Source organism: Macaca fascicularis, chromosome 5 (assembly GCF_037993035.2).
Source record: "Macaca fascicularis isolate 582-1 chromosome 5, T2T-MFA8v1.1".
Classification (NCBI taxonomy): domain Eukaryota; kingdom Metazoa; phylum Chordata; class Mammalia; order Primates; family Cercopithecidae; genus Macaca; species Macaca fascicularis.
This window is the reverse complement of record NC_088379.1, coordinates 54,561,903-54,587,166: the sequence shown is the minus strand read 5'-3', so window position 1 is coordinate 54,587,166 and position 25,264 is coordinate 54,561,903. Positions and strand designations below refer to the sequence as shown.

The window sequence follows — 25,264 nt, the reverse complement described above, 5'->3', positions numbered from 1 at the left end:
ATAATATGTCAAATCCTGTTTATCAGCATTAAATAAATTATAATGCGTATTAACCAGAGGAAGTGATTTTACTTAGGGCTCGTTTCTTGGTGACAGAATCCACTTCTAGCTCCTCAGTTCAAGGTCTTTAAGAAGAAAATACAGTAAGTTAAAAATACTTCTGTACATGGTGGTGATAAAAGCTGGACACCCGTGGAAAAGCAGAAGGGCTCCAGCAAGGGGACCAGCAAGTACAAGGGCTCCAGCTATTCGAGGGACCAAGTGTGGAGGAGCCAACTCCATTTTATAATAGCTCACAAAAAATACTTGAATTTAATTTGTCTTTGCATGGCAAAGTTACCCTTTACAACAATAGCTAATTTTATTTTACAATTTACTGTATTCTAAAAGAGGTTTAACATTATTTTGTCTGGAATGGAAGGCAGTCAGTCTTACTTTAAGGAATCTTCTATTTCTTTGAAAAAAATAGATGCTAAAATGCTTCCATAGCAGAACTAGAGAAAAAGAAAAGACTGGTCAAACTAATTTCCTCTTATTCTATTGAGTTGGTTTATTTGGTCCTGCATTAGTAGAAATACATAAATAATTTTTTGAAATGACATGGAATATTTTGAGAGTATAAATGTGTATATGGGATACAAAGGCATCAGAGGAATTTTGTTTTGAAATATGCGCTTTTAATGTAGATTGATACCATAGAGTAGAAATTGAAATTATATTACAGATTTCTGCTTTTAATAACTTTGTGAATTTTTCACAAAAGATCTAGATCTTTTTTCTCTTTGGAAGATCTAAATCATATCTTCTCTTTTCTTCTGTCAATCTTCCCAAATGTATTGGTATTCTATTCTGTGAAAGGTATTATTAATTCTTCTACACAATAAGTATTCAAGGAAAATGTCACTGACTTATTCTTGTTAATTTTAGGTTGCCAGTGTAAAAATCTATAAAATAATCAAAATGATGGTAGGACAAAATGTTAAGGGATGTGCAGTTGCTGACTAATATTAACCCGACAAATTTTAAATATGTTTTCTACAAAGACACCCAAATCCTTCATAACAAAGTCTCATTTTTTGTGTGTCATTGCATTGTCTGGGACTGTATAAACATATGTGTCTGTAATGTATATATCTTTATTCTATATATGTATATTTGCATTATATACATATATACATTTGTGTATACATACATTTATTTCATATCTACAGCATCAACTACTTCATAATAAAAGTGATATGTGTAACTTCCAATTAAAATGCTTTAAAGAAGAAATTGCTTGCTTGCCATTAATCTCTTTTTCCCTTCTTACAAAATGGAACATGGACTAGTATGTGTAATCCAACCTCAACCAATACAGAGAAGAACGCTGGAGAAAATGGAAGAGTAACAAGATATCTATAGGGAAGGAGCTTCCCTACTGGCCTGGAAATGCTCATCCCTGGATCATTAGATAAGAAATAAATAAAATTTGATTGTGTTTGAGCCTTTGAATTTTAGGGTTTTGTTGTTGTTGTTGTCACAGCTGCTTAAAATATACGTGCAAAGTAATATATTTGCTATCTTGACTTTTTAATTTGGGCATCCTTCCCTTTTCATTCCTGTTCTCTCAAGGCTTTTTTAAAATATAAACCTTCCAACATAAATATTTTCAAAAAGCATGCAAAAAAGCAATCCTAGTTCGGAAGGAAACAACATAAGAGATAAATGTACAGGTCAATTTTTACTGCTAACATGGACCATCTGAAAAACATGGCAAAGTCACTCTTCTTTATTTTCAGATACAAATTTGATAATTTCTTCTTGGCCTTTATTTATTATTTTATTTTACATTATTTTGAGTAGGGGTCTTGCTGTGTCACTCAGGCTGGAGTGCAGTGGCATAATCATGATCACTGCAGCCTCAAACTCCAAGGAAGCCTGGGACGACAGGTACGCATCACTACACCCGCTCTTCTTGACCTTTATTACTCACAATGATGATGAAGGTAACATAGTGGGAGAGTTGGTGAACTGGACTCAATTTAAGGGAAGATGGGAAAGGAACACAGTGCCATTTGAAAGTAGCTAGCTGTTCAGACAGGAAGGCTCCTTGGAGCAGATAGGCTTTGGTCTGAGATAAAACATTTGGGCAACCTTCTAGAATTAAGTCAATAATGCGTCCCTTTTTGTTTTGGGAGAAGAATGTAATTGGTATTCTTTTGACTTGGGTAATGGACGTTACCACTCTGTCAGACTCCTTGGTAGGTTTAAAAGTTGCTGAGAATAAGTTTGCAGATTGGCATAGGAACCAAAAGAAGGACGAGTTTGAAAACACAGACCTTTTTACTTAAGGATCAAAATGATTAGAATGTCTCTAATGAGCCTAGATGGCCTCACTGAGAGAGAAATCTCCACACATTTTCTGACCTCTTTTGTCTTTATATCACATTTTTGTTTTAAATATATGACTGTTTTACTAATTTTTAAAAACTCATGTTGATTCATTTTGTTATTTTTCCTCTGCTCTGTGGCATACTTTTCTTAGTGGCAGCTCAACAGCTCTTCAACTATCATTTGTTTTTCTGTTTTTGCACCTCTTTCGTCTTTTAATTGTTAACATATTTGGACTGAGATGTTTACATATTCCAATAAAATTAGAATTGAGAAGATCCTTTATTTAGCCAAATTTTCTCTGATCTTATCATGAACCTCAGCATCTGTAGATAGTAGTTTTCCCAGTCAAAAACATTATGGTCTACAGAGGAGATTCAACTGAGTGTCAGCAATTTAAACTGTATTCATCACAAAATACAAATTTGAAGAAAATTGCAAGCAATTTTATTAAAAAATGTAAAACAGCACAACATTGCAAAATATATTCTTCAGAAAATTGCCAATGACACAGTGTTAGAAACAGGTACAGGCTAAGAAAATGATTAAGAATGTGTATGTGAACCAAAAAGAATTATCCCATTTTTTTTAAAGATTCCAATAATTCATATAAGGACATTTTTTATTTTCCTTTAATAACAGAAATGTTTGTTTTATACTTTGGCAGGAATATTTTTATATTTTCAGCAATGAATAAAGTTCATTGGACAACCAATGAAATAACGATATTAAATTGTAAGTCCAATATGTATATTTTAAAGAAATTATATAACTTCAACTACTTTTACTGCTCCATTTCATACTCAAAAATATCCTCATTTGGGATTTTTATATGGTCATACTACCTAGAAATCATGTGTATGAGAGTATTAAACCCAATGAAACACTTGAATCTAGGTAGTGACGGTGGGGGTGCTGGTTTCAGGCAGACTGTAAGAGTGATTTGAGAACCCCTCTTGAGCCCCTTGCCCTAATATCGTGGGTATGCTTTACCTGTTTGGGTGCAAATTAAAAGAACTCTGTCAGTGAAAAGGAGTAATATTGAGAGGCCAGGGTTCCTGTGGCAAGGAGCAGACATAGGTGAATATAATCCTAGGAATAAAGAGACTACATTTCTTTCTCTACCCGCCACATCTCACGTGCTGCACTAAGAAGCTCTCCCAGATTGGCAGTGGTACCTCATGTCTCTGTCACAGGAGCAGTCACCTGTCTTCATGGGCTGAATTCTTTCTCAGGATGTTCTTTGGTTGTTCATGTAGAGAATGCTGCTGGGACTGACCCATGTCTTTTCTGGATCACCACTAACACATGACCAGGTTAGGCCATAGAGAGACTTTATCTTCAAATAGAGGCTCTTCTCCCACCGTGTATGCAAATAAAGTGGTGATTAATAACTAAGGTAAAATACTTTACATAGATCTTAAATATTTATCCAAAAATCTTGAGAAACGAGGCTGTTAATACTATGCTGCCTTTTACAAAGTTATATTCCACGTATTTCACAAAGTAAAACATGACTGCCATGGCAGTACGATCATCAGTACGTTTCTGAGATCTAGAAGTTTTATGTGCCTAAAATTTCACAAATCATTTGAAAGATTGTTCAATTTCTCTAGAAAAGCTGGTATGGCTCAATGAACAGGGCCTTCTTCCTAAGCTGTGCATCTGGGTAGCATGCTGGCACATGTTTGTTTTACCTGCGGGATGTCCTAATTCACAAAAGCTTTTTTCACTTCCTGCTCTCATTTGATAGGAAGCAGTGAGATGGGGAAGCTTTTCATATGAACACAGAAACAAGAAGATGTGATCTTATCATTTGATTATCTATTATAAGGACACTTAAAAGAATAGAATGTTTGGTGAGAAAAAAGCTTTCTCCTCTTTAATAAGAGGATCTCTAACAGGCCTCTTCCTCATTTTCTAGGTATATTAAAAGAGTCTCAAATGGTATAACATAATGATCCTCAGAAATCTAGTTTTCATCATTTTTTTCTACTAGTAATTTGTACATTTCTCTTCTTTACGTCTCCTTTGAAATTAATTAGCATATACTACTTACATATCTACTTCTTCAGTTAACTTATTTGTAAAAGCAGATGTTTTCCTGGGGAATATGCTTTCACGCTTGCTTTATGCAGGTCTGGCAAGCCCTGTTCCAGCTAACTATCTGACATTTCACTCTTCTTAATAGAGAAGTTATGATGGAAGAATATTCACGGCCTAAGTTCAGGCAATTAAGGGAACATTGATTTCCATATAGAATCAATGAAAAGCTGAAGTTTACACCAAGTGTCACAATTTTGTCTGAGCAAGTTACAGATGACTTAACTTTGGGCCTTTCTATCTTCATTTCCTTATTTATCTTTAAACAAGAAAGAGAACTGTATTGTATTTGCTTGTAAGGGCTGTGATAACAAAGTACCACAGACTGTGTGGCTTAAAGGACAGAATTATGTAGTCTCACAGTTTGGGATGCTAGAAGCCTGAGATCAAGGTGTTGGCCGAGTTGATTTTCTAAGGCCTCTCTCCCTGGTTTGCAGATGGCCATTTTCTCCCTGTATCTTCACACAGTCTTCCCTCTCTAGGTGTTATAAGTGTCCTAATCTCCTCTTATTATAAGGACACCAATCAAATCAGATTTGGGCCTATCCTAATGGCTTCATTTTAACTTAATCATTTCTTTAAAGGTGCTATGTCCAAATAGTGACATTCTGAGATAGTAGGAATTAGAAGTTCACACATGAATTTTGGGAGGGACGAAATTCAGCCCGTAACAGAAATCATGGTTATAACTTTTATTTTTCAATAATAGTACTTTGAAAAATGACACTGTCTCTGTTTCTTACATTTTAAAAGGAAGACAACATGTTTAAGACTACAGGACATCTGCATAGGTAAGTATAAATCTTGTTGGCATTTTAATTTTCTCACTGGAAACCTTGTTTTCATGTGCAAGTGCTGAAGGTTCTGGGAGATTTTTTTCATTATTGCTCTCCTTATGAAAGCAGCTGTTCAATGAACACAGCATATTTTGTTACCTCATCAAGAAGCAGAGGAAGATTATGTTGTGATCAAGTTTTGTATGGCTATAGTCAATGCTTTTCTGATTGTTTGAGCCTAGTGATTGATTTAATAGGTATACTCCAGGGCAGTTACTCATCCCTGATATATGTCCAACTCAAAACTCCAAGTTATTTATGTAAACGATGCTTTATATGCCTTCCATGCAGATAAATCCCAGTTGACAGAACTGTTTAAGAGATGAGTGTGCTTCCAATTGGGATTACGGTCACAGTATTTATCTATATCAACTTTCATGTTACTTCACGAGCAAATTGGGAGCTTTGGAGGATAAGAGGATAAGATATGATTGGGAGAATCTATTTTCTGCTCCGAAGGTAGTATCTCAACATTTCAGTACACTGTACATCTAGGAAGACATCAGAAAACAAACAAAGAAAACAGTCTTGAGAACAGATGATTTGTCTTTGAAAAATAAAAACATCTCTAAATCATGGGGAAAATCTAAAACCAGAGCCATTCAGAAATACTCAGAATTGGAAAATGTTCTTATGTGTAACAAGTTCTGCATTTTTAGCTTTGGCTGAGGATTTCTTCTTTTATATGGTAGAATATGAGCCTTATATGTTCTTTACATACACATGGTTATTAGAAGATCAAAAAGCTACATATGATTTCTGGTTTAAAAATGATGGAGTAGGAACTATTATCTTTCCTTTTCTTTTATAAGAAATCACTCAAAAGCTAAAAAATAATGAGACAAAGGTAAAACAAATGGCAGAGACACATAAAACCTGATAGAGCTGGGAGACACAAAAAACCTCAAAACAATAACAACAATGTAAGAAGGTAGTATATTGCTTGTTTCCTGTGGCTAATTCAACTAAAATATCATTTGATAAGAATAATTTTGCACAAACAATTTAATTTTATTTATATTGTAAGAGACTAGAACAATCCAGAAAGAAAATTCTATTTTCTTAATATATTTCTAGAACATTCCTTTCAACAGCATTTTACTTCTTTGACCATGTAAAGGACATATAGATCCTATATTGAAAATAAATGGACCAAGTTTCCATATATCCAAATACATTTCCACTATGTTCTAGTTTTATAACTTTGCCCCTATGTAATTCCATGGATATGAAATTATATATGGGAAACACCAAAATAATTATTTTATGAAGGAAAACTGGTGTTCTCTCATGCCCTATCTCCTTTACAAAAATTAAAAGAAGAAGAAGGGGGAAAAAAAATCCTCATTAATGTATGCTTGCAAAACAATGGCAGTCATTTTCCTGGCTGAAAACTAAATTATTGTGCTTTATAGTGTGCATGTCTATGATAAGTAGATTACTATAGATCATTCCGAGAGGAGGTAGAGGGAAGATTGCACTAACATTAGCTTCTCTGGTATTTGCAGGCTGTAAATTTCGTTAAATGATGGATGCAAAGATGGAAGACAGATGGATAGAGGAAAAGACAGAATCAGATACTGGATGAGTTAGTACTGCTGCCTGTGCTTCAGGGCTGTCTTATTACCACAAGGCCGGCAAGCATCAATGTCCCCACATCCCCCGTGCCTCCCCCTGAAATGTACCGATTTATATGAAAATTAAGATTACAAATTAAAGCCTGGCTATCCTGGAGTTTTCCAGTTCATCAGCCATCCAATAAAAATGATGTCAAGCCTGTATGCATAATTCCCAGAAGATTACTTTTGTCCTTACAGCTAAGCCCTGTCCCTGATATGAAAGATCTCTATCCACTTTTATTGAAATAAAGAACCAACATCATAATCCCAATATTGAGGTATAATCTTCATTATCTCCTGACCCTCTTGAGGTTTCCCCAATCTATATTACTTCAGATTTGGTTTATGTATAATCCTTATGTATTTACTTTTATTGAGATAGGATTAAAAACTAAAAAAAAAAAAAAAAAAGCTTAAAAAAATCCTTATGATCTCATGATTGAGTTTCATTTCACCAACAATCAACTAATGTGTTAGACTGAGTTTTTTTTTTTTAATGTGCTTCTTATAGTTATATAGTCCAAGCTTGAAAAGGCATTAATTGGTCCCATGTGTTTCCTGTTTCATTACATGAATTATTTCCATTTCAACTTGGTTTGTGAAATGATGGCATCATCTTCTTTTCCTGTTTATTAGAAGAGGTATGGGAGGGGGATGTATGAAAAGATAAGCATACACATAAGGTCATCCTAAGTAACTTTAATCTCTTTTCTTAGGAAGTTTTGATTCATACCTATAGTTAATTACTGGTAAACCACAATCTACCAACCTTTTCTTTCCCCCAAGAGCCTTAATAGCCTCTGGCTATGCCTCGGGCTGTTAGCTACCAAACTAGTCATTAATGCTGGTCAAGATGATTTCTTGGAGATTATTGCTCATTTATTTTTTTAACAGATGAAACAGAATTTGCTTTGCACATGGACTAAAATAATACTTTAGCCATTTTTCTCCTTTCAAAAACATAAACACCGATGAAAATCACATTGTACTGTGGTATTTTCAAAGCATTTCATATATAATTTTAGCTGTATTTCCAAACTGAAAACTGGATTTGCAATGCTCAGGATTTCGCTGGTGATCATCACGTTTGCTTATGGTTTGCTGTTATATTTGGTAAAACACATCTTGATTAAGAGATTTGATGTGTTCTCTATTTACCTGTGCCTCTTATTTTTACCTTTTGTCCAAGGACACGTTAGGAAGATATTTGCTTTTTAGAATTGAAAACAGGGTATGGAAATAGACATAATTCACTATGGGCATAAAACAGCACTGGAATGTTTTCTTCTATACACAATATTTATTGTTTGAAAAGAATTCTTATTCTGTCGGGTGTTGTTGTTGTTGTTGTCTTTGTTTTGTTTTGAGAGGGAGTCTCTGGCTGTGTCCCCCAGGCTGGAGTGCAGAGGCCAGATCTCCGCTCACTGCAAGCTCCGCCTCCTGAGTTCACGCCCTTCTCCTGCCTCAGCCTCCCGAGTAGCTGGGACCACAGGCGCCCGCCACCACGCCCGGCTAATTGTTTGTATTTTTAGTAGAGACGGCGTTTCACCGTGTTAGCCAGGATGGTCTTGATCTCCTGACCTCATGATCCGCCCGGCTCGGCCTCCCAAAGTGCTGGAATCACAGGCGTGAGCCTCCGCGCCCAGCCTATTCTATCGTTATTGATATAAAATGAGATTCATTATAATTTTTATTGGCTCAATTATTCCTCATCTGTGAACCATTCATTTTCATTCATTCGTGCTTTTACTTGAGCACCTGCTATTGCCTGGGCACATTCAGAGACAAGTTAGACAATGGAGAAAAAACTGGAAAGACAAAAACAGTCAATGATCACTTAGTCATCTTTCTGCCAAAAATAATATTCAAACATAAAAACACGTATTGGAATGATTAGACTTATTAAAATGTTTACTCAACAACTAAAAAGGAAGTAGCTGAAACAATATTTTGGTATCCTTAATATTTTCTGGTTATCAGTTTATTTCTGTGAATTTCCTTATTTTACCCTTGCAACAACTCTACAGGTCCTTAAAGCAAACTTATTCCTATTCCTATTTTGTGGATGTGGAAATTGAGACTTTAGAATTGCTGAAGATATAGAAGAAACAAGAAGGTACTGGAAGAAAGATGCAGAAAAGAAAGTTTCAGGGGTTCAAATACAACAATGCTCGCTTACTTAGCACCTTAATTCCTGCACTTGCTTATAGACAGGAAACACCTCCTTCCTTTCTTTTGAAAACTGTGGCTCAAGATGGCAGGACACCCCATGGAGTCCCAGTTTAGATCTTGAAACAGGTAAAGTAAGAATGGTATTGGTTAGGTAGGCTTAATCAACCAATTGGAGGTTTATTTGAATTAAATTTAAATATTATTTATAGGAGCAAGTCTGCCAGTTATTAATAATTTATAAAAGTTGCTTATTACCAGCTATAATGTAGGTTTCATTGACTGATAGATTTAACTGTGGGAAGAAGTAGCAGAAAGAGAAAAGGAAGTGAAAAGGTGATATGGCAGTGTGGCTTATTTTGAAGGAATTCTAGTTTTGGCCAGGGTGTATAATGTAAGCTAGAAAAAAATAATACTGGGCACCAGGGATGAGTGAAGAATTCATTTACGACTTTGGCTTAGCCCAGCACTATTTGACTTAAGACAGTGTGTATGGTGTCCTGGAAAAGATTTATAATTTATAAAGCTTTGAATTCTCAGGGATAAGCCATGAATTACGGGGTGATTCCAAAAGCTTTACATTCTAATTTAAGCCACTATTATGCTTTTTCCTCATTAAAGACAGGAACTTCTGTTTTTTAGCAAAACTGACCCAAATGTCTTTTAATAAGAATTGTACAGCATGCAAAAATTTAATCTATAAGTACAGTCTGTTTTAATTATTCAGGGTACCCAATTATTATAAAAACTACTTTACATTATGAAAATAAAATTCAAGTCAGTAATTAAAAATACGTTTTTTCTTGAACAAAGAAAAGAAAGGATCCAATACAACTGTCATAGTCTTTTTTTCACCTTGCTTTTATAAAAATAGCATCTTTGACTTTCTAATAGCTGACAATTTTCTCCTTCGTACACTGTCACTCCTAAACCAGTTTTCTAACTCTGAATTCAGATTTCTATCATCTGCTGACCAATGACAATTTCAGGTTATTTCATGACACTCCTATTAGCCTGCCAAGGATTTAGTTTTGATAGGGTTGCTATCTTTATAAAGGAAGGTATACGCAATTACATATTTCAACATTTCCAAAGCAGGTACCTTAGGGTGTAACTCTAGGTATACCCTAAAGTGAATGAGTTTAACCTCTGTGATGCTACCACCTATTAACTCAATGCAGTTGAGGCAATGATGCTAATTAGGCACACAAAAGCTGTGACGTTTCAGCTTAAATACCTACTGGATATAAGCTTAATCTACCCCACCCCCAACAATTATAAGGAAGATAACAAAATTAAAGAACATGTATTAAATGTTGAAAAATATATATTTGATTATTGCCTTTCAAGGACTACACAGACCTAAGTAATTTTAAGGAACTCAAATTCTGCATTCTCAAGTTCCATATGTATGCCTTTCTAAAGTGATTTGCCTAAGAGCAGTTCTATGGGGCTGCCTCTTTCTCACCTTTCTTTCACATTAATCCATCTGCCACTTTACAAAAGAGATCTACCTCTCACCCACTGGGAATCTTACTAAGCGACACTGTCCCAGGATGCAAAAATGTCTTGATTGCCAAAGGAGCAATTAGAAATATTTGTTTCCTAAAAGCCTCCTTATACAAGAGAGTACATGATTTTTCACAATTCTTTATAAGATTTGTTATTTAACAAACAGTCAAACTTTTAACTTGTGTACCAGCTTTCAGGAATAAAAGCCAGACTATGAGACTTAACACTCTTTAGAGTTCTGGTAATGAAAAACCAGCCAGATGCTTGCCCTAATGTATTATCATGGTTTACTAATGTTTTATTTATTTAAGAGTTGGGGGTCTTGGCCGGGCACGGTGGCTCATGCCTGTAATCCCAGCACTTTGGGAGGACAAAGCGGGTAGATCACCTGAGGTTGGGAGTTTGAGACCAGCCTGACCAACATGGTGAAACCCCATCTCTACTAAAAATACAAAAATTAGCCAGGCGTCGTGGCACACACCTGTAGTTCCAGCTATCCAGCTACTCGGGAGGTTGAGGCAGGAGAATTAACCTGGGAGGTGGAGGTTGCAGTGAGCCGAGACTGTGCCACTGGACTCCAGCCTGGGTGTGGCAGAGCGAGACTCCATCTCATAAAACAAAAAAGAGTTGGGGTCTTGCTTAGCTGCCCCAGCTGATCTCAAACACCTGGCCTCAAGGGATCCTCCCACATCACCTCCTGATTAGTTGGGATTACAGGCATGAGGCGCCAGACCCGGCCAGTTTACTAGTTTTTGAATATGTAAAAATTTTGGTCACTGTATGTGTGTGTGTGTGAATTTCTTTTATTCAAAACCACGTAAATAGGAGATTAAGTACAGTTTGCTTTACATGAAAAATATATTACATATGAATGCTTAGGTCATAGAGAGTAAAAGATAACTTTTATTGAGTCTTTTCTTTTTAAATGAATGTATAGAAAGTTGGCCTGCTATATTTACAGGAATTCACCTTCTCCGTATTTTATCCCTTAAAATATCCACATACATGCATATATTTGTCATTGCTTGACACAGTTATTGTTTGATGATAAATTCTCTGAAACACTGGTTCTTTCCTGGACCATTACAGAGGAAACAAAAAAAGATCACTGTTACTCTATACCAGTTTAAATTGAGGGGTAAAAATGTCTAAAAAGTTAACATGTTCACAGTAACATTTTTCTTTTTACAAATTACAATGCAGTTGTTTTTTACACTAACTCATTACACAATAACCCTAAAAGCACAAAAGTTTTTATCTCTATTTTGTAAATGAGAAAACTGATGTGCCAGAGGACATCCAGGTGGTAATAAGCCAAACTAGGACTAAAATTTCAGCTGTTAGACTCCTCACTCTGTGATTTCTCACTCTATTGAACCACCACTTGTGAAAATCACTCAACTTGCTAAAGACTGTGTTCTCTAGGTAAGCTTCCATAAAATGCAGTTGAGGTGATGACAATATTCCAAAGGTGTGAAATCTATCTTAATTTTGGTTAGGAAAGCAATATATGTATGATTTAAAATGAAAAGATTTTTTTCCCCCAGAACTTCACAAAATGTAATTCCCATGCCCTAATAAGGAAACATGGTGTTTAAATAACCCTTCAAGTGCACCTCAAGGAAATGATCTGTGTCTTTCTAGATTTCAAAAGAAGCATTCATGTCTAGGAAAAAGTATTAATATGAAAAAGGATCTTGATAAGTCACTTAGTCTGTTTCATTGGATTTTGGCTGGGTACTGTGTTCTTAAAAGTTCTAACTCAAGATGCCCAGATGGTGATGGGATATGAGAAGCTAATGACATGCATGGAAGGACATGTGGTTCCAGACATGCTAGGTGTCTGGTTCCTAATAAGACACTGCAGTATTTGAGATTTCTGTTCCGGAAACAAATGGGGACAAATTTCATGGTGTCATTTGTGAATGTTCTCATCCTTCCGGCTTTTGCTGTATACCGCCATTGCCAAGTTGTAGCTATGGTTTGCTTGAAAAGAAAGGATGAGGAGGAAAGTAATGACCAAAAAAGCCCAAAAAATAACACACATGATCTCACATTTCTGTAAAATACTTATGGAAAAATGTGTGTCAAATATTCACATTTATGTAATTTAAAAATATTTTTAATTTATAAATTATTTTTAGAAGTTTTAAGTTTACAGAAAGTGAACAGTTACCATATACCACCTCACCCTTTCCCATGTTTTATAATAAAAATTTGTTATATCTGCTCTGAATTATTTGCTTCTTTTGATGAATTAATTTGTCTGGAGAGTATTACCATGGAAAAAAGCTCCCTTCATATTACCTTTATGAAGAATTCAATGCCTTGTACTGATCAGTGATTTTCAGATGACAATGTGCAAAACAATCACCTGCAGGGTTGTTAAAAATACAGGACTGATTTTGTAAGTCTGAGCCAGAGACAAAGAAACTGCATTTTTAACATAGCACCCAGGTGATTCTGAATAAATAAGCATATGAACTATACTTTGAGAAACAATGGGCTAGAAATTCTTATCCCTGGATGGAAAATCTCTATTAGACCACCTGAACCCACACATAGGTCTGCTACTCCTTAAAATTAAAAAAAAAGACTCAGTAGTCTTTTTCAAATCCTGTCAAATGTCAGCATGGAAAACAATTTGTGTCTGAGCTAATTTACCAACCAATGAACACAATAAATTGAGTGAGAGTTAGAAGTGAAATTTTTAAAAATCTCATATACCATTCACTTGCCTAGAAGCCAATGAGGCAAAATTGTTATATCAAAGCATCCTAACAGATAAAATGTTGATTATCGATACATTTTATATATATATATATACACACACACACACTTTTTTGTTGTACAGATTTTTAATGAACTTTTTATTGAAATTATTAGGCCATCAAGACACAATCTCAAAGACAAACAGGATTTATGTAAATGTGTATTTAAGATGGGGAATCTGAATTATTTAGGGTCTAATCCATTATAAAATGACCTAATGGATAGTCACAGGTGTTTTGGACCCCAGTCTAAGAGTTGGAGATGAGCTTTAAGACCCTTACTAGTCAAAGTGTGGTTCCCGGACCAGCAACATGAGCAATGTAGGAACTAGTTAGAAATGCAGATACTCAGGCCCCACCAGACATACTGAAAAAGAGTCTGCATTTTTAACATAATACCCAAATGACTTAGCTGCACATAAAAAATAAAGAAAACTTTCCTTCCAGTGTTTCAATCTGGATCCATCCTAAATTTTCCTGGCTTTGGACTAATTCCCACTACTAGTCCCCATTTCTCCCATATATCCACACACCCCATTATTTTTATTTCAGATGGTCATCTCTTGCCTCTTGCTCTTATCTCCAAAGGGAAACCCACACAGACTCTAACTAGGAACTCACAGGCTTCATTCACAAGTTTTCTTCTTTTAACCAAAGAAAACTTAGCGTCCTGATCATTATCTTTAAATAATCTGCTAGCAGACCTGAGCACGTCCAGTTTATTTAAAGCTGTAAGTGAATAAAATATAGCTAGTACCAGGGTATTCACACCATTACTATCTTCCCTCCTTGCTTCAAAGCCTTGCTTTGCTCTCTCTAGGACTGTGCTTCAGTAAAAAGTAGTCAGTCCATTCAGAATAAAAAAAAACTCTTTTCCTGTGTAAAAAGAACAATGCTATTACGAAAAAAATGGTGCCACACGCTCCCACAATTTGTGTTTCAAAAAGCCACTGCTGCTGCTAAATCACTACTACTATCCTGGAACCATCATGAACATGCTAATCTATGCCCAAAGCAATGTTAGTATTATTGTTTATTTTATTTTTATTATCTAAACAGGGATAGCCCAAACCAGACAGTGCTATAATTCTGCTTTCTCCTGGTACGAGACTGGAAAAGAAGATATAATGATAACAAAGAAATGCAGCCAATTATTTTAGTAAATAACACTGCAGAAGTCATATATCATTTCTCATTTGCCAATTGCTCCAACTCTTATCAAGTTACTAGAGACAGCAAGTCAATGTGCCTGGTGCTGGAGAAAAACCATTCAGGTAAGCTGAGGCTGCTCCTTCTGTTTCTCCATCTGCTAAGCTGTTAACACAAAGACATATTGACAAAAGCTCAAGGAAAACACGGAATATTTCATCAGTAAGATTATGCTGCCCTGGAGACAGATGTTAGAAGGTTGTAATATTTAAAAATAAAGAGATAAACACATGGTTGAGAGGAAAGAATAAAATAATTTAGCATGGAGATAGAAAATTAAAAAGAAAAAGATGGAAAGATAGACTGTATCATACTGTATTAGCACAAGAAATGGTAAATCCTTTCATGTAGGGAAAAACTTTTATATCTGCCTCAGGCAATCATTTACCATTAGGTAGACATTCTTAGAGTGCAGTGGGGGAGATCTGTAAGAAGTGCTTAGCAGGGCTAATGATGATTACACAGAAAAGACTTACCTCTTGTCACCAGATAAAGTCCAGGCTTTGACTTAAATCCATACACAACAGTTTTCATAAAAGTTTAAACATGAAAAATGTTATATACTTTGGTAATTCACATTCAGTGAACATAAAAACAACATTAAGTAATGATAACTCTGGATTTATCTGGTGACTTTTATTGCAGAGGTCAAAGTACTTTGTCTTCACTTATTTTTACTAGAGAAAAATAATAAAAGTAGATTATAATTGTAGGTTATATATTCACAATTGACATACAGTAGGCATGTATTAAGCAAACACATTTTTAAACAGCAGATTCTCCATTTTTGCTAAAATTTTAACACATTTATAAATAAAATTCAAAGAGTAGGAACAGGAAAGTAGAAGGAACTTTGGCTTTGAATTCAAACAGAATTGGGTTCAGATCCTGGATATTTAATTCACTTCTCTGAGCTTCAGTTCCCTCATATGTAAAACAGGGATAATAATATCTACTTTACAGGGTTGCTGAGAGGGTTAAAGGGTTAAATATATTACTAATGAAGGCCCTGGCATTGTGTGTGAACACTGCAGGTACTCAATAAATGCCAAGTGACATCATCCCAAAAAAACTAACACAAACAAGCATATTAGAGATTCCAATTTAATTACCGTTTGTCCTTCTCTTAAAATCTCCAAGTTCTGATTGTACAGTAGAAGCCCCTAACTTAACACCTTTTCCCACTGGGAAAGTGATGCCCTCCTCAAAAAAAAAAAAAAAAAAAAAAAAAAAAAAAAAAAAGGTTGTGGGGGAATAGTATAAAGGAGGAGTTCCCAGAGAAAGGAAAAAGAAACAGAATACTTCTTCCAGGAAAGAGGAGGAAGGGGGCATAAGGTCTGACTTCATGGTCCTGACTAGCTCACCTCCTCAAGGATGAAAACTCAGGTAAAATAATGGCAAAAAAATATGGATGAAAACCCAGGTAAATAATGGTTTTAAAAAAACAAAAACAAAAAACTGAAAGCTGGAAAGCTTTAAGAGTTTGCCCTGCTTCCTGTTCATCATTCTAAAAGGAGAAAAACAGGATAACCACACCCAACAGAGGACTACTACAAACAGAATAAAACGGCAGCACCGTGTGAGTAGGCCAAGAAAGGTTCTGTAATGGCAGGTCTCAAACTTCGTTGGCTGTTGTGCAGCAGCTCTTGTGTCCAGGTATTCCTTCATGATCCCAGCAGGATACGTGAAAGGTGGTTGTTTAGAGTTGAGAGTAAGAAGCCATTTTGGTCACTGTGAGATGATCCCCACAGCAGATGCTGCAGAGCAGACAGACTAAGCCAGGGTTCACAGGGTAGATGTGGTTGAGACATGAGGACCTGCAATGCTGTTGAAAAATGAGAAGAAAACAAATGAGAAAGGGAGAGCTATAAGCTCTGACAAGTCTGAAAGAATACTGGTTTAGTTAATGACAGACTGAAGTAGCAGATAAAGAAACTCAGTAACTAGTTTGGACTAGATATATCTCCATGGAAGTCAGTGAGAATTCAGATGATTACACAAAGGCCACACGCAGATCTGGGGCTCTCTCTCCTCCCTGCCGTAAGAACACATGAACCTTTCCTGACATCTACAGGATGTTTCTGCCAGGAGAAAGGGACGGAAAGAACACCAAAAAACTGGGATTTACCACCAAAGAACCTATTTTAAAATAAAGAAACTGAGATAATTTTCCTTGTCATCTTTAAATTCTATCCCATCCTACTCCACTCCAAAGAAAATTTATTCCAATTCTAAAGAAATGAAAGGCCTTTTTAGCTCTTGATAAGTTAGATGCAATGTGTCCTACTCTATAAGTCATATTTTCTTTCTGTGAGACCTGGACAGGAAACCAAAATAACCATTATGTTTCTTTATTCACAAATTAAAGTACCCTAATTACATCAGGTAAAAGGAAGTAGTATCATACATACATTATTTTTCTCTCCTTTAAAAAAATTATATGGATAATTTGAGAGATCCATTCATTCATTCATTCAATAAAGATTTACTGAGTACCTTCCCATCTATCATATGCACAGAAGTAAATGGGATTGAGGTTGACTATTATGCACAGAGCAGTTAAAAAGCATTTTTGTACAGAATCATTGTTATAGAAAATTCTGTTGCCAGAATAACAAGTGAAGCCAGTTGCAAGAGGTAATATTATGTAAAATCTTATTTTTTAAAGTATATTTGTTATAACAAAAGAGATACAAGATATGGAGGAATAGGCCAGAAAGACTATCATTGCCTTTTTCGTTTTAATACAGGCATGCAAAAGAAGTTATATAAAAACATTATATAGCTGTTTTAGTTATCTCAGTAAATACTGCTTGAAAATTTTAAGAAATTAAACTGAAGAAGTCAAGTAACACTGTAATAAAGGCTATAGGATATTTTGTTGTTTAAGAGTATAGGTATTTTTCATAAAGATTCCCTTTAAAATGTTAGTGTTATAGTCCTTTTTTTGAGACAGGGTCTTGCTCAGTCACCCAGACTGGAGCACAGTGGTGCAATCATGGCTCACAGGAGCCTCAAACTCCTGGGCACAAGTGATCCACCAGCCTCAGCCTCCTGAGTAGCTAGGACTACAAGCACTCACCACCATACACCACCATGCTGGCTAATTTTTTTCAGTTTTTGTACAGATCAGGTCTTGCTATATTTTCAAGGCTGGTCTTGAACTCCTGGCCTCAGGTAATGCTCTCACCTTGGCCTCCAAAAGTGCTGGGATTACAGGCATGAGCCACTGTGCCCAGTCCAAGTCCTCAATGTCTTAGCTTATTAAGTTCAAAGTTTTACATTATCAGGTTTTCTTAAAGGTGGGCTAGGGAAGCCTGACAAATACATGCTATTTGTCGATATGGTGTTATAAACATGAAAGAGAATATTATGGCTTTACTTTAAAAAAATCCCATAATTTTCTAACGATATTTATCTATAGAAATGGCATTGTAGAGTATTTTCAGAAAGGCTTTTATGCTGGCTCTTTGAATCATTGCCCATTCAAAGAATTTTAAATATTCTATCTAACCTCCTGTACCATAAAGCTCATTAGATTTCATATACTAGAGCAGAGAGTACAAAATTTAGGAAAAACCTCTGCTTTTATCAGTTACTTCTGAAAAAGTTAGTATTTCAGTCATCCTACATCCTACATTTCAGTCATCATACACTGATTGAAAGGTGACATTGTTAGAGATTATAAATAATTCAACAAATGGCATCTATCTGATTAGTATTTCAAAACAATATTTTATCTCTTCCCAAACCCCTCTTTATCTTCATAGAGTGCAGTTGCATTTGAAATCTATGGTTTTTGGCATATCTGGGGTAAGGTTATACTAGGAATTTACCAGACCTGTCAGTCTGTAGGTTTCTTCCATATTTCATTATATCATTACAGTTATAATTAGTTGTCTGATAAAATTAAGAACAGTCTATTTCAGTGAATGCTCATGTGAACATTTAACTACTTTTTGTTAAAATGACAGTTTAGCAACACAAACAATAAACCAGAAAGGGAGAGTCACTGAAGTAACCTTACTTAACTCAATGTTGTCAGCTCAATTGAAAACGCTAAGATTTTGCATTTTTTTCATTTTTGTTATTAATCATCAACCACATATTTCTTGTCAGGAAACAAACAGCAGTTTGATGACATTCCTGCCTCACCCAGCATGTTTTGAACTGACCTGTCTTCATTGCTATGGCTCCCTAGAAACACTGCCATTGACGAGCGTTGATTCAGTTGAATGCTTTGACATTTAGCTTGTCAGTGAAAGCTATTTTAATCATTAAGATGCATTTCCCTTCCAAGACTGCAAACTGTTGCTGCTCATACACAACATTTTATTATTTGATTACCGTGGAGAAGAGGAGAACCTGAAAAGTTACTCTTACTATCGATTATATTAAGAGCCAAAATTTATGGACTATTTTACTGTGTGTGAGGAGTTGTGCTTAGCAATTTACACAGATTGACTCATTTAATCCTCTCAATCATGGAGTCTGACCACCTGAGTTTGCATCTTTGTTTTCCACTATCTGTGTAACATGCAGCCCTCTTTGTGATATGATTTCCTTAACCACAAAAGGGAGTAATAGTACCTACCTCACAAGATTATTATGAGGAATAAATGAAACACATCATTAACAGTGCTTAGAATTAATACCTGCAAAACAGTGCCTTTTCATAGGGTTAAGAGTAATTTTTGTTACCATTTTTCAGATGAAATCAACCAGTTCTTCACCAACTGTCCTGCTCAGCACCACTTCTAACTCTGTCTCTGTTCCCAAATCCAAAAGTACAGAGAGAGAAAATGAAAAATATTTTTTAGGACATTTTTCTATAGGTATTTGAACTCCAGCTCCACAGGAGGGAGCACCACAATTATAGAAGGATAGTACTTTTCCGGTATGAGCCTTTTAAATGTTTTTCCTGCTCTTTCTTTCTTCAATGTAGCCCTTCCCCATTCAGGGAGGTAGACCTATGTGCTGGTGAATCCCCATTAAATGGGATGGAAGTGAAGATTTACACAGTTTGGGGGACTTCAGAGGAGAGGGGTCATTTGTTCCAGGTTTTAATTAGAGGCATAATGGCAGCAAGATAACAGAATCTCATCGTTTTCCATGCCCATTTGTGAAACAGCAGAAGAAATATATGTCAGGCGTTTATGTAGACAACCTCAGACAGCCTAACAGAGTTCCCTGGGCCATGTCATGGAGTGAGAGCAGCTGTATGATCCCATGCCCCTAACCAGGCATGAAAGCAAAACTTCTCATAGTCCAGAGCACCACTAGGATGTTTCCTATTGTGGCAGATACTATGCTGTGTTGTTACTGAACTCCTTTTCTTTCCTGAGCACAAAGCTAAACTAAATATCATAGCCTCCCCTGCAGTTAGTTGGGTAAGACTTGACTTTTAAAACCTTTATGAACCACTATATACATTCTCTTCTCTCATCTGCTAGTTGAATGTATATGAACCAGTTGAAGGTCTTATGATTCTAGAAAAATGACAAGAGTCATTGAATTAGGAGTTCTTAACCTGGGATCTATTTAATAAAATGTAGGAGAACCATGACCTTGGATATGGAACAAAAACAACTCTGTAATTTGCATCAACTTCTAACTGAAGTCTGGCAATTCTTTAAATTATGAACATAGGAATCAATGCACAGTAGTATTAGCAATACTTGAGACTTTGTCACCAATAAAAATCATAGGTATTTTCATATCACATTATACTTAAGATATCTTAAATATCATTTATACTAAAATTTACTTTGAAGTAATAGTTACTAGGCTATTCAATATGCCAACAAAAACCACATATAACAAAAATATTTTAAAAAGTTTGATAACTGTATATCAACAATTGTTTTCCTTTGTAATTTGATGAAATTTTTACATCTTTTAAAAACATTTTTCTGCTTCACCAGATTGCCAAAGGGAGCTACAGAAAATTAAGAATCCCTGTTCTAAATGGATCCCTGAATGATTCCATGGAGTAGGGTCCATCTTTTCCCTCCACTCCACATCGCCATCACACTGATGACCCACATCGTACTATGATGTGACAAATAAGCTTTTACTGGGTTAAGTTATTGAGACTTGGAAGTTAATTTTTAGACCAGTTAGCCTGTGCAGACTAATACTCATACACCCTTGCTACCAAAATGGTAAGAGACCTCCGGCTGTAAAAGACCCAGAAGTGAATCCTGAAGATCAAAGATTAGATGCGGCCACTGAATATGTCTCAGCAGATAACAACTCAGAAAGAGGGTGAAGTTCAGTCCAGGAAACATTTCCTTCAACTTAGAAATAAAGTTCAATTACAGTATCATAAAGACAGTTCAATTATTCTTGAATTTGTATGCTGAAATTTATAACTGTGACACAACAATGAATTTTCTTATTTATTATTTCTCTCTTCTTTTACTAGAGTGGCAATTATTTTTGTTTCTCACAGCAGATGTTAAGTGCTTTTGAATTCATCAAAGTTTTATAGGTGTGTGTGTACATAATACATATATATATGGTTTTATATATATGGCTTTATATATAAAATATGTATATACATACATGGTTTTAAAACCACCTCTGATTAGCTCTGTTCTCAGCTAGAGTTTAACACTGAAGAGAAGCAAGTAACTACAAAGATGAGATCAATACTGTGTAAGTCCTATGAAGGAATTTGAAAGTTGAAATTTTTTTAAAACGGTCTGTTGATTCAAAGAGTCTTGATAGAACCCTCCAGGGTTAACAAGCCAGGTGTAAATTTGACAACGCTTTCTCAAGGCATCAAGTTTTCTTTAATTTCATCTTTTCTTTTAGACTGTTCTGCTGCCTTTATTTTAGCATTAGAACAAATGAATCAGTCATTGTGAAACTTTCAGGTTATTAAAAGTCAAATGCAAAACCTCCTCTGAGGACAGATTCTTTCTAATTACCAAAGACTTACTGTATCTAAATTTTTATAACCTATTGAACTGTAACTGAATGAAAATAAAATGGGATTAGTGTGCTATAGTTTGGGTTTTGCCATTAAAATGCAAAAAAAAGTCCATTTATTCTTACATGCTATATAAACGTCAGTCTGTTCTGATCACTGCTGTATACTCAGCGCCAAGCCTAATGCCTGACAAATAAATACTTTTATGAATGACTAATCAAATAGCACACATTGAAATTATATACAGAATACACTATTTATGACGAGATTTTGCCATGAGAAAGTTGCTGCCTTTCACACTATGTAAGGGTAAGGTGACTAGATTAAGATGTTAAAGCCTGTAAACTGCCAATAGCTCACTGACCCTAGAAACTCCTAAGGTGATACAAAGTTCTTTGCTGGAAGAAATACTGTAGTATTATATTACTACAATTAAGTTGTTTCTAACATACCAATCCTTTAAAACTTAAGTTTTAGTGGTTTTTTAGTATTAGCATAAGTGTGTATTAAGAAGTACAAGAGCTGGGCGCGGTGGCTCACGTCTGTAATCGCAGCACTTTGGGAGGCTGAGGCGGGGAGATCACAAGGGCAGGAGTTCGAGACCAGCCTGGCCAATATGCTGAAACCCCGTCTCTACTAAACACACAAAAATTAGGCTGGGCGCGGTGGCTCATGCCTGTATTCCCAGCACTTTGGGAGGCCAAGGCGGGTGGATCACGAGGTCAGGAGATCGAGACCATCCTGGCTAAGACACAGTGAAACCCCATCTCTACTAAAAATACAAACAATTAGCCGGGCTTGGTGGCGGGTGCCTGTAGTCCCAGCTACACCAGAGGCTGAGGCAGGAGAATGGTGTGAACCCGGGAGGCGGAGCTTGCAGTGAGCCAAGATAGCGCCACTGCACTCCAGCCTGGACGACAGAGCGAGACTCCATCTCAAAAAAAAAAAAAATTAGCCGGGCGAGGTGGCGGGCTCCTGGAGTCCCAGCTACTTGGGAGGATGAGCCAGGAGAATCGCTTGAACCCAGGAGGCAGAGGTTGCAGTGAGCCGAGATCGCACCACTGCACTTCGGCCTGGGCGACAGAGCGAGACTCTGTCTCAAAAAAAAAAAAAGTTTTGGCTCTTTAACTTTTCATGTTAATTTCCACACATTCAAAAGGGTAAATGGCACAAGGAAGCCCCTAAGTACCCATTTCCCAACCCAACAATAACTGCCATTCTTCTTTCATTTTCCCTCTTCCAATCTTGTTCTTTTTTGCTAGACTATTTTAAAGGAAATCCAAGGCATCCTAGTCTTTCAGCTATAATTATTTCTGTATGTATCTCTAACAGATAAGGACTTTCTAAACATAATAATACAATACCATTTAGCTCCTCTAATAAAATTATTAATAATTCCTTACTAGAATACAATCCCTGTTCAAATTTTGCCTGATTATCTCAAAAATGTCTTATACATGGTTTGTTTGAATCAGTATCCAAACAATGTCCATAACAGTTGAGTTTAGTTAACGTATCTGTAAAGTTTAATAGAAAATGCTTTATCCTTTTTTTTTTTTCAGTGCCATTTATTTGTGAAGAAACCAGGTCATTTGTTTTGTAAAAACCTCTAATTCTGGATTTGACGGTTTGCATCATGGTATAGTTTAACAAGTCCCTCTATTTTCTGTAAAATGGTAGTTAGATCTCATAATTTTCTTTTGGAAAGAATATTTCATAGGTAGTACTGTGCACTTCCTGTTGCATAAGGAGACAAGTATTTGTCTCCACATTTAGTGAAGACGGACTACACTGAGTTCAAGTATTGTCAGTCTGATCCATCACTACAAAGTGCTCCAACTTTTATCTAACGCTATTAGCCACTGATGACTCTTGGCTGGGTCCATTATTTCATCAAGAGTTGCAAAATGATGATTTTATATTTCTATCATTATTACTAACTGGAATTCCATAAAGAAAAAAATGCCTTCCATCAACTACGTGATTACCCTGAAATACAACTCATGCCCAGAAAGCGGGATAAATGCTTGTTTCTTCATTGAAATTAATCTACTTTCAGCATGAGTTAGTATCGTATTTCACTTTCAACAGCGTGCAATGAGTCTCCCTCAACTCACTCTAACTTCTCCCTAAGGTCACCAGGTGGATTTAAACCTCGCAGGGCCAGAATGGGATAAGACAGGATGGAATTGGGCAGGCCAAGGGGGGATGGATGCAGGGATTTAGGAGAGGGAGGTACTAGGTCAGGGAAGACAGAATACCTTAAGCATGCTCTAGGAGGTGGAATCCGAGCCTTCTGAGCTGTCTTGGACGTTGGTGCTCTCCACAGACTCCTTAGGTTCTTTGCTGTCACTGCCACTTTCTTCGGTATCCGGGTTCTTTTGCTGACAGGCCTCTTCAGAACCACAAAGTGTGCTGCCCTGGGTCTCCTGGTTCTCCCTGGAGCCCAGGACCACATACCCGCCCTTCTTCAGGTCCACTTGTCGTCTCAGCTCATCTGCCATCTGCGAGAGATCCCGCTTCATAGCATAAGCATCTTCCCCATCTGCATAGTATTTAGGTTCCACCTCACTAATCTGAAAGTTGAGGGTGTTAGAATAGAGGTGCAAGGCTGCCCGGTTACTCTTCCTGACATGCAGAGACACGTATTTGGCGTTAAAGTTCTCTATCATGGCCCTAGAGGCCTGGTCCATCAGCTTCTGGGCCAGGCCGAGGCGCCGGTGTGAACGCTTCACGGCAAGTGAGGTGATATGGCCATGCGGGACATCATCTGGGTCCTCCTCCATTTTGGCTAGGACATAGCCCACAATCTTCCCGTCCTCATCCTCAGCGATGTAAGAAAGCTGGGGCCAGGAAAGGCCATGATATAAATAGTATTTCATCTGGTAGTTCTCAGGAAGGCAAAGGAGGTTGCAGTGCTGCATATTCATCAGGTCGTCTGGCCGAGCGTTGCGGATGTTCATAATGGCGGCGGGTAGGGAGCCGGTTGGACTGCAGTGAACCCAGAAGAGGCTGTTGCCGACCTTAAGGGACACTGTTTGCCTCAGGAATCAAGTCCAGGGGGCTAACACCACCGGGCTGAATCTCGTGGAGGCCAGATGGCGGGAAGGCAGACGAGCAGGAGATGGAAAAGATGGTGCTAAGCTGCGGCTTTCAGAAGTGCGTCACTGATCCCAGCCAATGAGGTTTCACTTCATTGTGCGTCTGCGTGCGCAGGGGTTAGGGGGTGGGGAGACAGGAGTTCTTTGTGACCTCCTTGGTTTTAAATAAAGTGATCCATTGCAATTATTATTTTTATTTGTTTAAGTTTTAACTTTTTGATTTGGGTATATCTGAATAATTTTTCACAAACTGGAGAAACCCATATAACAGGAACTTAGAGGAAATAAAGAACATTGGATCCCAGAACCGCCCCTCCTGTCCCCTTCCAGTACCCGCTTCCAACGTCCCAAAAATAACGATTACCTAGACTTCTGACAGACTTTATATAAATGGAATCATAGTGCATGTATTATTTTTGTGTCAGGTTTTTTTCACTCTGTAAGTTTCAGCCACCTCGTGTATAGCTGACGGTTCTTTATAGTCTTCCTTGTTTGATATTGTATTGCCTAAATATGTCCCCCCTTTTTTTTTTTAATCAATTCTACTATTACTGGCCATTTTGTCATTTCCAGTTTGGGAATAGTACCCTTAGGGTAGTTAAACATTCTAGACGTGTCTTTAGTTGGAACAAAT

General features: G+C 36.6%; 1 protein-coding gene and 1 long non-coding RNA gene across 3 annotated transcripts in view; one reads left to right on the top strand and one right to left on the bottom strand.

Moving 5' to 3' along the window:
- The window catches only part of LOC107129722 (uncharacterized), a 384,848-nt gene extending 377,771 nt beyond the window's left edge, over positions 1 to 7,077 (top strand). The window contains exons 5-6 of one of the 2 annotated variants that reach the window (XR_010586838.2): positions 5,230 to 5,267; positions 6,821 to 7,077. This is a non-coding gene — a long non-coding RNA (uncharacterized lncRNA). The remainder of the gene's footprint in view (positions 1 to 5,229; positions 5,268 to 6,820) is intronic. The other variant, XR_010586836.2, reaches the window with a different exon arrangement.
- Positions 7,078 to 13,451: 6,374 nt separating this feature from the next.
- On the bottom strand, positions 13,452 to 24,695 carry NAA11 (N-alpha-acetyltransferase 11, NatA catalytic subunit). The gene is made up of 2 exons (XM_005554966.5): positions 23,791 to 24,695; positions 13,452 to 16,417 (listed from the first exon to the last, which is right to left on the bottom strand). Exon 1 carries the CDS (start codon positions 24,490 to 24,492, stop codon positions 23,803 to 23,805), a length of 690 nt encoding a protein of 229 aa, XP_005555023.1. The 5' UTR covers positions 24,493 to 24,695; the 3' UTR covers positions 13,452 to 16,417; positions 23,791 to 23,802.
- Between the last annotated feature and the right edge of the window lie 569 nt (positions 24,696 to 25,264).